The sequence below is a fragment of the Embiotoca jacksoni genome, unplaced genomic scaffold, assembly GCF_022577435.1.
Source record: "Embiotoca jacksoni isolate LCO1_2020_lvr unplaced genomic scaffold, fEmbJac1.0.p SCAF_18, whole genome shotgun sequence".
In the NCBI taxonomy this organism is placed as follows: Eukaryota; Metazoa; Chordata; class Actinopteri; family Embiotocidae; genus Embiotoca; species Embiotoca jacksoni.
Window position 1 is genome coordinate 2,151,515 of NW_027185318.1, and position 13,217 is coordinate 2,164,731.

At 42.7% G+C, this 13,217-nt stretch overlaps 1 protein-coding gene across 1 annotated transcript; it reads right to left on the reverse strand.

The window, feature by feature from the left end:
• Positions 1-10,103: 10,103 nt before the first annotated feature.
• On the reverse strand, positions 10,104-11,260 carry LOC138199650 (adhesion G-protein coupled receptor G2-like). Its single transcript, XM_069151787.1, has 3 exons — positions 11,223-11,260; positions 10,834-11,117; positions 10,104-10,721 (listed from the first exon to the last, which is right to left on the reverse strand). Coding segments are annotated over exons 1-3 (390 nt in total). The 5' UTR covers positions 11,225-11,260; the 3' UTR covers positions 10,104-10,617.
• Positions 11,261-13,217: the final 1,957 nt, after the last annotated feature.

Consider the following 13,217-nt stretch of genomic DNA (forward strand, 5'->3'; position numbering starts at 1 on the left):
CGAAGCCCCGTTGAGAGAACGACCACGTTAGCTGGTATTCTTATGACAGCTGAATATGAGCGGTTGTCATTAAAACTGTTGATACAGTATGTTTACTTGAACTTTGAATGTGCTTTTCCTTCGACATTAAACTCAGAAAAGTTAACCATGACAACATTTTGTCTCTTGATAGCAAAAAAAATGTATAAAGAGAATTTGCTCAGTTTGCTGTGATAGGACATGAAGTGTAGGTTTTTCATCTTCGGATATGGAACAGGATGTTCCTGTTTCTTCTCTTCACTTTTACTGACTCACATATTTATGAACTGTGTTGTCTCTGTCTGTTTTTGAGACAGACTGTCACAGGCTGCGATCCCTGCAGGTGGGGAGGCTGAGCGGGTCTGATCGGGGCTGAGGAGGCCGGTGGCTCAGCCACAGGCACATTCAACATTACGTGCAGTATGGATACGACCAGCGGGTTGCTCTTCTCATTGTGTAATTGGGCGGATAATGTTCCGTGATTCCCTCTCTTTTGCACCTCCATATGTTCCGCTTGAGCAGCTCGGTGCATTTTAGTATCCTGAAAACGAAGCCGGGTCAGCGAGCGGTCGGGTTACCCCCCTTCACTGCTCCAGTTCTGCAGATGAGCTGATGGCATCGCCACAGCGGCGACACACAGTCCTCCGAGGGAAAAGTTCATCCACTGTCCTGTAGACCCTGTGAAGCCCTGCTGTCGTCTCACTGGTGCACATAAAGTACGACTTATACAAATTATTCACAATTTAATTTACCAATACTCTTATTATGTCAGAGGGGGAAGAATACAATCTGCATTATATATAATTATAAAATACCATAATAAAGGAAAAGGGCAAAAACCTAAAGATTTTTCTTATTGGGCTGAATTGAGAGCAAAGTGTGAAATTAGTGTTAGTGGGTGGCCTTATATGAGGCTTATGTGCTTTATGTACCACACGCCCCATTTGCACATGTATCAGGGATTGTAAATTGCGAAGCAATTACTATGGAGCAGAAACTTTTAACAAGACCAGCAAAGTCGCTTGACTCCCTTTAAATCACAACTGCTGAAGACTGAGTTGCAGTTTGGCCAACTTCGTCCAATTTCTGTGAAGGCAATCTTCCTGTTGTGTTTAAAATATGAGGAATCCTTCTGCAACACGTGTTTATATTGATCCATTTTAATATATCTGGTCAATTAATTTCAGATTGGAATAGATTTTTTAGAAAAAAAACAGTTCTGGCTTTTCATAAACTTGAAAGTTATAATAAGATTTAAGTCCCATGTTGTAATATCACTTTGTACATTAAGTATTGAAGCAGTGTGCTTTGAGTCCAGCTCTGGTCTAATTTTGTATAATCTTGCTCTGCCATTAGTTGGTCGGTGGATTTTTTTTTTAGGGTTTTTAATATTACATCTTTAAATAGTAAGCAACTGAAGTTATCAGAGGTCAACTTCAATAGTTAAGTTTTGGTTTAGTTTTTCTGCTGCCCAGCTAGACTGAATCTCTCATATGACTTGCAGACATTCAGTCGAAGCCCAAATCTCAGACATGCTGCTGAAGTGTTTCTGCTTTTGTCCACGAGCACAGAGAAAGTGATTACAGCATCAAATTCCCTCTCAGTTTCCAGGCTTTGTTTCTTCCCTCTGCCGTGTTCGGAGTCCTCCTCGTCCTCTGTCGGACTGCAGCACACCCGTCCCGGCCCACGTGGAAATAACCCGGGACCGTTGAGCTGCTCAGATGTTTGGCTGAAATGAGCTGTACGAGCATACTCATGTATATGTGTTATCACAACGCAAGCAGACATAAAGATGCTTTTAAGCTGTCACTCATGAGCCCGAGTCAGTCCGAGAGTCACAGGAATTTCATGTTAAGTTCAAACACTACACTCAGTGGGTTTTGTCTATATAAGGCGTTTTCTTTCTGCTGCTAGTCGTGTATGGGGGAATGTAAACACTTAGCGGTTCTATTGTTCAAAGAGAGGCGCTCTAAACTGAAGCAGGCAAATATTTTGTATTATTTAGTGTGATGTTATTTTGCTGATTTCATACCAGGAGAAGTGAAACACTACGAATCACTTGTTTTTACTAATTTTGTATTCTCTCTTCTGGAGCTCTCAGGTGGACAGAAGCTCATATTTCACTCGTTCCACCTCTTACTAGTGGACAGATTGGACGGAGGTGGTGGTGAATTACCACTGAGGAGAGTAAAGATGTCCCTATTCTCTAAAAGGATTGTCAGATTCTGAATAAGTTCAGTCAGTTGGGAAGACTGGAGTCCGTATATGTGGTGTTTTAAAGGAGTTGTGCAGGCATAGCTGGAGCTCTGTCACTGTTTGGAAACAATTTCATAGAAATGTGCGATGAAGACCGATATTAACCTCGTATTTCATGCCTTTTCCTCTCCATTCGATACGTGCCTTGGTAAGTCACTGACATTATTATAGGAAGAACATGGAGAAGAGCACGTATGAAGTCTGAATGTATTTTGTGAAATATTCAGCTTGGCCAAAGAAAGGCCAAAGTCATGTTATTATTGTGTAGTAAAGCTCTTTTAATTGTAGGTTACACATACAACATACATTTTTTTAAAGTGTAGGCCAACAGATAACTTGATGAATGGTGTAATCTGAGATGTGAGTCATCAACAACCCTTAAGTTTGACCCTCTTACCCAACACGCTCTGCTGCCTCCTCTTCTTTCGTTGCACCCTTCAATGAACGTGATGCATTTCCAGATCGCACCGTTTCTGTCGGGGGAAAGTCTCACAAACCACCTAGGAGTCGGAGGAGTTCCTCATGTGCAATGTATTCCACATGCTGTCGGAGGCCGCGAGGCACCGAGTGCCTCACATCTGGCACACACCACCTATCTCACATGTTCCTCCTCAGAGCGCCAGACCAGCTCCTCTCAGTGGAAGGAGGCCAGCCTCATCAATGATCTGATCCTGATGTTTGTATACGTTTCCTAACTTTTAGGACATACAGGGTCAACGATTCAATCAGGGAACATGGAGGGGATCATATTTTCACCAAAACTAAACAATTACCGCTCATAAAAAGCTCCGTATCTAGTAATTGTACTTCATGTGTGTATTGTTTAGGCTATCCTTTGTGAAAGTGAGTTTAAAAAGTGAGTCCATACTTTTGTGTAAACGTGTCTGTATAATTTAACTGGACTCCTTGTCAGATATTCGAACAGCGTTTGAACCCTCGCTCTCTTTCTTACAACACATTTTTTATATCAAGAATCAAAAAGCACTTCACAGAGCGACTGGCAAGAAGAAGTCCGGGTTGGAAGTCGTCTCTTTTATGGTGTTTTGTTATGTGAAGACAATGTGTGGAGAATCTGGTCCAGACATTGTGTTGTTCTCACACGTAGAAGACAACGTCCGACGTGTCCTGACCTGAAAGTCTTTGTCTTGATTTAGGCAGCGGGAGGCTGCAGAAATAGCTTTTGTTTTGTTTGCCATAATTTGATCATAAACAACCAAATCCCTTCCTGGAGTTTGTCTGATGATTTTAGCATCGGCATTTTGTGACAGAAGCTCACAAATTTGGTTGTCTCTCCGGTTCAGGTGTAGATGGACACGTCACCAACGGGCCGACTCGCTCTCAGTGAGTTCTCTGATCAACGACTTGCTCTACTCACAACGTGGCCTCGTTACTCGTTACTTAAAGGTGAACAATAAAATCCTCCCTCTCACTTTTATGCTCTCTGAGGAGAAGGAGGGGATCTCTCCTCTCCTGCTCCTTCTTTGCTCCTTCGCTTTATTACCTCCGTCAGCCCTAATTTGGGTTGATGGGGTGGCTGTTGCATGACAAGACACATGTTTGGGCCCCTGCGTGAGAAGGCTGGCTAGCTCTTGCTGGGCTTGTTTTCTTTGCGTGACCATGTCCCTCCCTCTGGTGCTCCTGGCACCTCCCGGCAAGCTCCCCCCCTGACCCCGTTCATGCCCTCGTTAGCTGGCATGTGGCTGGTTTATTTGCTTTGGCCAGTCGCCCGTATGAAAGGCAGGTTTTGACCACGCTCGGGGAGGGGTTATCTCAGAGTGGAGCAATGGCAGCGGTGTTTGGTAGAGGTGTGAGTGTGTGTGTGTGTGTGTGTGTGTGTGTGTGTGTGTGTGTGTGTGTGTGTGTGTGTGTGTGAGTGTGTGAGTGTGTGTGTGAGTGTGTGAGTGTGTGAGAAGACAACTGGAGGGGAGGCGGGTGGAGGAGCAGCTGAAAGAGCTCCGTGCGTTGCATGTGTGGCTGGTATGTCTGAGTGTGACCTCCCTGCTTGGTCAAAGGGAAATACAGCCCACTGTAACTGCTTTTGAGGAATGACATGCAAAGGCGGGTCACTCAGAGTTTACCGTCCCAGTTGCCGTCCACAGAGAGCGCCGGAGAAAAGGGAGCATGAGCATTGTGGTGGTGTGTGGAGAGTTCACTTGTTCCCACTGATGTAATCCAACAACTGCTCACGCTAACATTCATGTGTCTGCACATTCTCTCTCCTGCCAAATTTCCCCTTTTGTGTTCTCACCGGGTCTACAAATACAGATCGGCGAAAGGGGACAGGATTAACACGAATCAGCAAAAAAGGGTTCATACAGGGCACGAGCGACGCTTCTCCTGCAGTCGCCGCTGAACCCGGACAGTTTCTGTGCACGGTACGCACAGTCCACCGTGGTGATACTTGGGGGAGGAGAACTTAACTTTAAAGTTGCGTCATCACATTATGAACAGTTACAAAAGTGGGTCATTTCTGACAGTGAGGCAAGAACAACAGTAGCTCCACTTTGAACATAAAAAAAAAACAAAAAAACATTTCAAACTTTAGTTTTAAGAACTATTTTCATGTGTAGCCTGTCCAGCAAATGTACTGTATGAGGAAACTTTTTGAAATGTTTTTTACTCATACTTGCGATATAATAAAAAGGTTTAGAAAAACTCGAATGAATGAATGAACAATAGCAAATAGTTTGGTCTGCATTCAGCACATCGTTTTAACACAGCCAGTCTTCTGTCTGTTTTTATTCAGCAGTGTTGCTGAAAGGTTAATAATTGCACTACGGCTCATTTAATTCTAATTTATTGTTGAAAACTACTGTCTCATATTGCATTAGTGATGTAAAAATTAGTTTAACGTCACCTCTTATTTTAACAACACTCAATGGGAACAAGGGAGATCAGTTGCTGTAGTTTTGAAAGTTGTTATGATTTGTACATTGCCTGAAATGATTCAAAGCCTTTAAATTGTACAAAAAAAGAGCAGCAAGAGGCAAAATGTGATTTTCTAATATACTGTATGCATCTACTCTGTACACCATGCGTAGAGAAGCAGGGAACTTCCTACGAGTCCTTAAATTCAGAGAATAGAGCCAGTGAACAGCAGCGGGATGAGGCCCATAAATCAAGCAGATTGTTCTCAGGAAAGCAAGATAACAGCCCGACATAGTCTGAAGTATGTTCCAGATTAACCTCTGCCACCACTTCAGTCGGTACCTCTGCTGCGATTGAATCCCCAGAACTGTGGACTTGTATTCCCGACACAGAGCTGTGAATTTCTGAACATATTATTACGGACCGAGTGCTGCGGTAAAACTTGTCTTTCAATACGTGGACACATACAAAGCAGCTTGTTAGGAAGATGTATTTGCTCCAAATGAACCATCATCAAGCCTATATTATGTGGTTTGTCTAATAGAATTTTGTGAAAAGGGCTGCACCACATATTGGGACAATTCACTAATTACTCGGATGAGCCACATCCTTATATGTTCTGAGACTCCCATAAATGACAAACGAGACATTAAAAATGAGCCATGGAGGAGATGAAAAAACAACCTTACTGGGCTCTTCCAGGAAACAAACTGTTCTGGTGGTCCTTCACATTAAGCTGCCACTAACCCAAATGCAAACACACAGATACAAACAAGATTTGATTAGGATTGGCACGCGAGTAGATGCTTTCCGTGTTTGTCTCCTCATGTGATCTTAATTCATTTATTTACCCAGAAGAACATATTCTCACACTTGGACGTGTAGTGGGACGCACAATAGGGTGATTTAGGGCTCCCTGTGGAGGGAGATGAAGGGAACAGATAGAGTATATTGTGCTGGAGAAACATTGAGGCATAACTGGAATTAAATCCGTGGACTCAGAGGGCACATTTACAGCACAGATACAAAACACAAAACACACTCATACACGCCTTACAACACAAGTTAAAAAAAACCTGGCTCACATTGAGGAAACTTTGAACTACCTTTTAGAGCTTCGTAATGAACTGTGTAAACCTACAACAACCAGGAAACACAACAGTGACAGATTTTCTCCCTGATGTTGCTTATTTGCTCAGTAAATAGACACATCAGCATTCATCTGAGGTCACGTGTCAACCATATGGTGAATGAATATCTGCAGTATGTTCACCAGTCTAACTTGGTCTGTCTGTGTTTGGTGTTCGACATGAAGGATTTTCAAGTCATTTAGAGTTTAGTGATAATTTCATGGTAGTTCGTTACTATAAATGACGCCTTTCACGTTATACGAAATTGTTATTTCATTGGTAACACTAAATATTAATGAGTTCGCCTTTAAGTACCTGTTGCACCTGTTTTAGTACCAATCAATGTAGGACTTGTTACCATGACTACGAAGGTCCTGTCGCTGGTTCCTTCTTACGGTCATATGTTGTTGATAACAGCCTTTTGAACCCACTAAAAGGACCGACTGGTCCATACATTGGGGACATTTATGTGACGATAACCACGTATTCAACAGTGCGATGACTCTCAAACCGGTTCAGAGATATTAGTGCACCCACTCTAGAAATCTTAAAAGTGTACGTCGCGTTCAGCAAGCAAACTGAGTGCTCACTTTCTACCTGCGAAGATTTTGTAATTCTGCAGCATTAAACCAGCGGGCGACTCAATCCCTGCAGTTAACTCTTCATCATTGTGGGGAAGCTAGCACCATTTGTGTGCAGCAAATACCACAAATTCACAAAGTGTGAATTTTAAAGGCCCAAACAGCAGCCAAGTCAACAGCAAGCAAACTCGGCGCAGGATGAGTGAATCCAGACAGCTTTAGATTCGTAACCATAAGCTTTCATGTCCCTGAAGTGTGGGACCCGACCGGTGGTTATGAGGTCTGTTTAAATCCTGCCTGAATGAGGAAATACTTCAGAGTGAGATGCTGGCTGCATCAGTTTCAGACGAAGGTTGATATAATGACATATCCTGGAAAACTATGTATTTATCCTGACAATTTACTTGTTCAACCTGTTCTGACTGGAAACTTGTGTGGAAACTGTGAAACACAACGTTTATTGCTGCCACTGAAGGTTCCCGTGCTTGTGGTTTCATTCAAAGAGTGTAAAGTAACAAACAGTACATTTTCATCTGTTCTCTATTATTATTTGCGTGCTCTTATGGCTGAACAAAACATACCAGAGAATTCCTTTTGCATGAAAAGAACAACACAACTTCATACCTTTAAGTGTCAACTGCATAGTTGACTGATTGTGACTAGTCAGTGACATTTGCTGGACAGATCTGAGTGTCTGAGAGCTCCTCAGCTTTCCCGCTTTTTATTACTTATCAGGGTCTCTGCTTCACAAAGCGGCGAGTGAGTGATGAGGAGCCGCTGAGGTCACGGGGAGACAAGGAGAGCCCCGTTATGTGACATGAAGGGGAATGATCCTTCCTGCTGTTGCACATGTCGTGAGAAGGGGAGACGGGAAACTGCAGGGAGGAGAGGCTTAAAACTCAGAGGTCAAGTTTTAAGTCTGAGCGTTGCACCCTCAGTCACCCGCCTCCCTTTTCTTCTACCCTACCGTGATCCATCCATTTTCTCCGCTCTCCATATCGCCCCAAATGATGAAAGATGTTGATGAACATCATAGACGGAGCTAAAAAAAAAAACGACTTCCAGGCAAGACAGTTCATCTCAGTCATGTTCAGGGTACGTGTCTGCAGCCATCTGGCCACCCTTCCTGAATTACAACAAGGCATTGTGCTGTTTGGAGAGTTTTCCCAGTCATGGCCAGTAACCTGAAAGCACCTTGGACCCCCCCCCCCCCCGTTCTCTCCCTGTTTTCCTGACAGAAGAGGCCTCATTTCGTGCTCCCTGCAAAAGTAACACAGTTTCTCTGACACGCTGCAACTGCCCATCATAAATCTGCACACTTAACTACGGGCCCTCGAATCTATCAGCCGGACTGCTTTGAGTCTGGAGGCCACGTTGTGACATGCACGGAGGCATGAAAAGAGCGAAACAGAGGAGCATAAAAAAGACATTTAGCATTTTCATACCCCCGTCAGCAAAGAAGGTCAAGTTTCGATCTGTAAGTGAGATCCAAGTTGATAAAATACCAGTTATATAGTGTAGCCCAACATTATTATTAAATAAATGAAAGCCATTAAGTGCATGCTCGTTGTATTTGACTGATCGTATTTCTTCTCGACACGCAAAGTTCCACGTGCAAGACCTCAGGCTTTATAGGTCATTGGAGATCGACAATTTGGCTTGAACAGGGCAGGATTCAGTCTAGACTCCGTTTAATAAAATGCATGCAACGCTAATGTCTCTTTTCCTGCACATGAAATATGCCAATCATAAATCCAAACCTATTCACACTCTGTGCTGGGATCAGGAACAGTGTAATTATTCCACTTCTACTGCTACTAATGATCTGAAATCAAAAGTTTGGAGGAGATTTTGTACTTTATTTGCTTCGGCAAAAATTGCTTTTTTAATAGTATGAACAATATAATCTGCTCGCAGCTTCCTCTTCCTGCATCTGTATTTCAGAGCGATCGTGTTTTTGTATCATTGACGCAGTGTTACAAAATCTGGAGATGCATTTCTCCAAGCCACTACTGTACATGTGGTTTATGACTGAGAGCAATTAAGCATTTTCTCAGTTTCCTTCTACTAAAGGAAACACATCTACACATGTTAAAATGTTATTCTGGTGGCCACATTTTCACTCTGGTTACAGTTTTATGGGCTAGCGTGAAAATTGAACATTCCTCACCATTCTCATTACGAAATCTTGATGTAAAATCTTCCCAGACGCCTCAACTTCAGGGCGTCCCTTCATTACATTTCTCAGAGATGTCTTGATTAATGGTTTCAGGAAAGCAATTAAAACCACACATTAAATGCGGACGAGACATTTTTTTGATTTTGTATATTAAGAAATAAAAGGCTGTGTTGTTAATCTTTGGCTCAAATAGACCCATTTCCTGGCCTGTCACATGTGTTGCTCTGGAAACTGATATATCTGTTGATATATGTTTCACCATCATTTACCACAGAGCTGTGATTTGTAACTGCAGCTTGCATACTGACCTCAGTTTACAGATGAAGTCTCTGCCGAGGCTTACCGTGTGCACTTGAACGTGTGGACACACTCAGGTAGACCACAGAGGCCCGCTGTGCTCGGCATTAACGGCTTTTTTGGGGGGGCAACACAAATCAGATGTGTATGGTGGTAATTAGCCACGTTCTTGGCTGGCACGCTGTGGTCATTTTAGAAGATTAATCAGTCATAGATAAATAAACAGACCTTCCTCTCTGAATGACACGCCTCGCGTCAACATGCTCAGAGTTCTGCGAGAAAGAATGGTGGTTCATGAAACATAAGCTTTATTACATGACTTTATTTTGCAGACATTTTTTAGTTTTTTTTTTTACAAAAGCATTTGCACAATTGTCTAAAGGTCCCCATGGTTAGTCCTGAGAAGATAGGAAAACGTCCCCAATTTTATCAAATTAAAAGCATCTATGATCACAAATAAGAGATAAAACTGGGTTCCCTAAAGGAAAAGGAAAAATAAAAAGGCGAAACAGCACATATCTAAGATGATTGAATTCTCTTGATGCATGTTATGTACATTTGGAGAGTAGTTTTAAAATAGTGGCAACTTCTCAGGCGTTTTATCACTATAGGTAGCCATGAGCTCATTTCTTGCCAGCCAGTTCAGCTCCCCGCACAGTGGATACTGCTCTCTGTAGGCACAAGGTAATTATGTACAGGCACGCAACGCGCTAACTGGCTCGCCCCCCCCCCCCCCCCCCCCCCTCCCCACACACACACACACACACACACACACACACACCGTGCAGGGGATGTGAGGGACAAGACTTCCCTTCAACTGGTTTGTTGTCATCTTCAGTCCATGTGATAACCACATCAGTCATAAAAGGCTCATATTTATCTCCCCAAGTGTTTTCGCTCTACATTCCAGTGTATGACTGAAGCTTTGATTCAGGAGGTCTGTGATGCAGTCTGAGTGAATCACAGCCTTCTCTGCGAGTGAGTAATAACCGGCTTCTGTAGAAACATGGAGTCATCCTCACAAATGACTCCCAGGAGGCCGCTCCATCTCCTCTGTCAGTGTTAAACTCATTGGAGTATTAGTCTCAGTGACGGGAAACAAGATTTGTCATTTCAGGTCGCTCAGTCGAGAACGTAAGGCATTTCATTGGAGGAAGGAATCATATGCAAAGTTGCCGGTTACCTACCTCACAAATATACACAATGAAATGCTGCCCTCTTGTGTTACAACAATTTAACCCAATATGTAGTGTCTGTTTCAGGAAGTACAACATAAGCAGCTTATCCATCAGGAAATGTTACAACCGTGTTTGATGTCGCTGCTGCTGTACAGGGTGTTGTCCTCCACAACAATCTTGGTGGAATTGTAATAGTAGATGAACAGGAAGAAACCTACACAAATACAGAGAGCTGGTTAAATATATATATCTTTTTTTTTACATAGAAAACAAATTCTGCTGTTTTGCGTGAAGTTGAAATTGCTGTGTGTCAGTTTAAAGTGTACCTTGAAAGGAGTTGAGGATGGTGAAGATGTAGTAGGAGGGAAGGAGCAGAGGTCCGTGGCTGAAGAAAGCGAAGCCCCAGGTGATGCCCAGCAGGAGGAACAGGCCACAAATGGAGGAGATGTTTTTCTTGGTGTAGCTGTCGTCCTGAACTTTCCCCGCTGCATGCTTCAGCTGAGAAATCTTCCACACGGTAATGATGAATATGCCAAAAGTGAAGATGAACACTACGGCATAGTAGCCAATGTTCACCCACTGATGCACAGCAACATCAGACATCCAGCACCTAAAAGTTAGGATTAAAATATGATCAACTTTAGAACATGAATCTCTTTTTGTGTTAAAAACAACAACACAGTTTTCAGATTTACAGCTTCAATTAGTTACTTACATTTTTTCAGAATCCCCATTATTGGTGTAAATGGCTATCAAACCATATTTTTGCAAGGCCAAAAGAGTGATCACCACCACAGCTGGTGTGGCTGAGGAGAAGGAAAACCGTGTGAACATAAATTCTCTTATGGTTATGGTTCATGTATAAACACATTAGCTCTCTTTACCCCATCCTGTGATGCAAATGCTCCTGATGTAATGTTTTCTTTTAGCAGGGACTTTGATCAGATGAAAGAACAAGTGTAAAGCCTGCATGAAAAACCAGGTGAAAGTGGCCAACATGCTGTAGTGCAGAACTGCTGCCGTGACAACGCATGAACTGAAGTCCCCGATGTTGGCAATGCTCTGGTTTACTAAGAAGGACAAGTTCAGGATGAACATGGCAATGAAGAGGTGGATCAGGGTCGTGGTCCCTTGGCTCGCTTTCCCTTTTCTGTGGAGCAAGATGTGTTTGTGTTAACAAAAGCTGACAGCACGATTAAGTTCAAATTGACAGAACGGGCCTGTGATGCCTGACCTGATGAGACAATGCATGAAGAGAGCCACTGCCAGGAAAAACATCGACAGCCCACAGCCGATTGATGTGATGTATGTCAGGGACGTCAAATCGGAGGTGCTGATGTTTCCAGTTGGAGGCGACTGATCTCAAACAGAGGGATGTGTGTGTTATTCCTGTTTGAAATGTCGGCGGTTGCTATGAAAAAACAGAATTACTTATAATACTATTATATTACCATGAGTATGGCAAAAAATGTTAGATGTGAGCATTGGCACGTGATGCTGTCGATGGTCTCCTCAGTTTGACAGCCGTCTGTGATCCAGACTGGTTCCTCCCCTGGTGGACAGTAGGTGCAATTTTTTTAATTATTATTACAATTATTTATTATTATTTAAAGTGTTAAAAGAATATTTTTATATTACCATTGCCATCCCATGATATGCAGGAAGCGATGCTTCCATTCTGTGACAGAATGACAAAGAAAAATCAGCCTACTTACTCCAGCTAAAGATTATCATCAGTCTTCTATAATTTCTCCTTTACCTTGTCCACGTTTCTGTATTGAATGTCTATGGTGTGTGACAGATTGGATATTTCTGCTCCCATTTCAATTCCCACCAGTTGATTGTCAAGAAGGAAACTGTTGGGATCATCCTGTTGAGAGTGCATCGCCGTTAGCAGCTCTTATTTAATCATTATGTTTCATGTGTTAGTTGGTCAACTTCACTTTTACCTGATACATTCCTGGAAAAAGCATAACTCCAGCAAATGAACCGTTTCTCTGTACTGCCTTGGCAACGGCCTCTTTAGGGATTTGCACCAGTCGAGAGTAGCCCGTCTCCGAATCGCTTTCCAAGTTTTTCTCAAGAATCTATGAAGAATGAAGAAACTTTTATTAAAACTAGACTTATTTCACCTTTTTTGACAATGTAGTTTACTCTTGTATCAAACTGCATACATTGACATCACTACTCGCTGTAAAGCCAAAGTTCATGTTGGTCTGGTTTTGTGGGGGGAGTTTAGCCATCACTCCTTTAACATCACCTATAGTGATGGCCGCTGTGATAGAACTGCCCATCTGTTCCAGCAAGGAGGACAGATTCTTCATAATGTCTCTGTAAAAGAAATATTTTTTTCTTTTTACATCACATCTGCCAACAATGTCCCACTAATATACTGTCTGTAGCAGACTCTACTGATGTGCAATGACTGAGATATTTACGCGGCTTTTTGTGGGCTGGTAGCGTTGTTGCTGTCCGAGACGGGAACAGTAATAGAAATATTGGGGGCTTTTCCTGTTCGCTGACATGACACACACTTCTCTTCATCAGAAGAGCTGAAGATGTAGTCTGAACGTTTCACATCTGCAGCTAAAAAGGCAAACACACACACACACACACACACACACACACACACACGGACAAACAGAGCGTTAGATTTTCACCACCATGCCCTGTTTTTGGTATTATAATGCTTACTGAGAGACAAAGCAGC

What these genes read in the sequence shown, in the direction of transcription:
- LOC138199650 (XM_069151787.1), bottom strand. An exon ending in CATCCTCAACTCCTTTCAAG is followed by an intron (nt 10,722 to 10,833) that starts GTACACTTTAAA and finishes GTATTTGTGTAG; the next exon opens with GTTTCTTCCTGTTCATCTAC.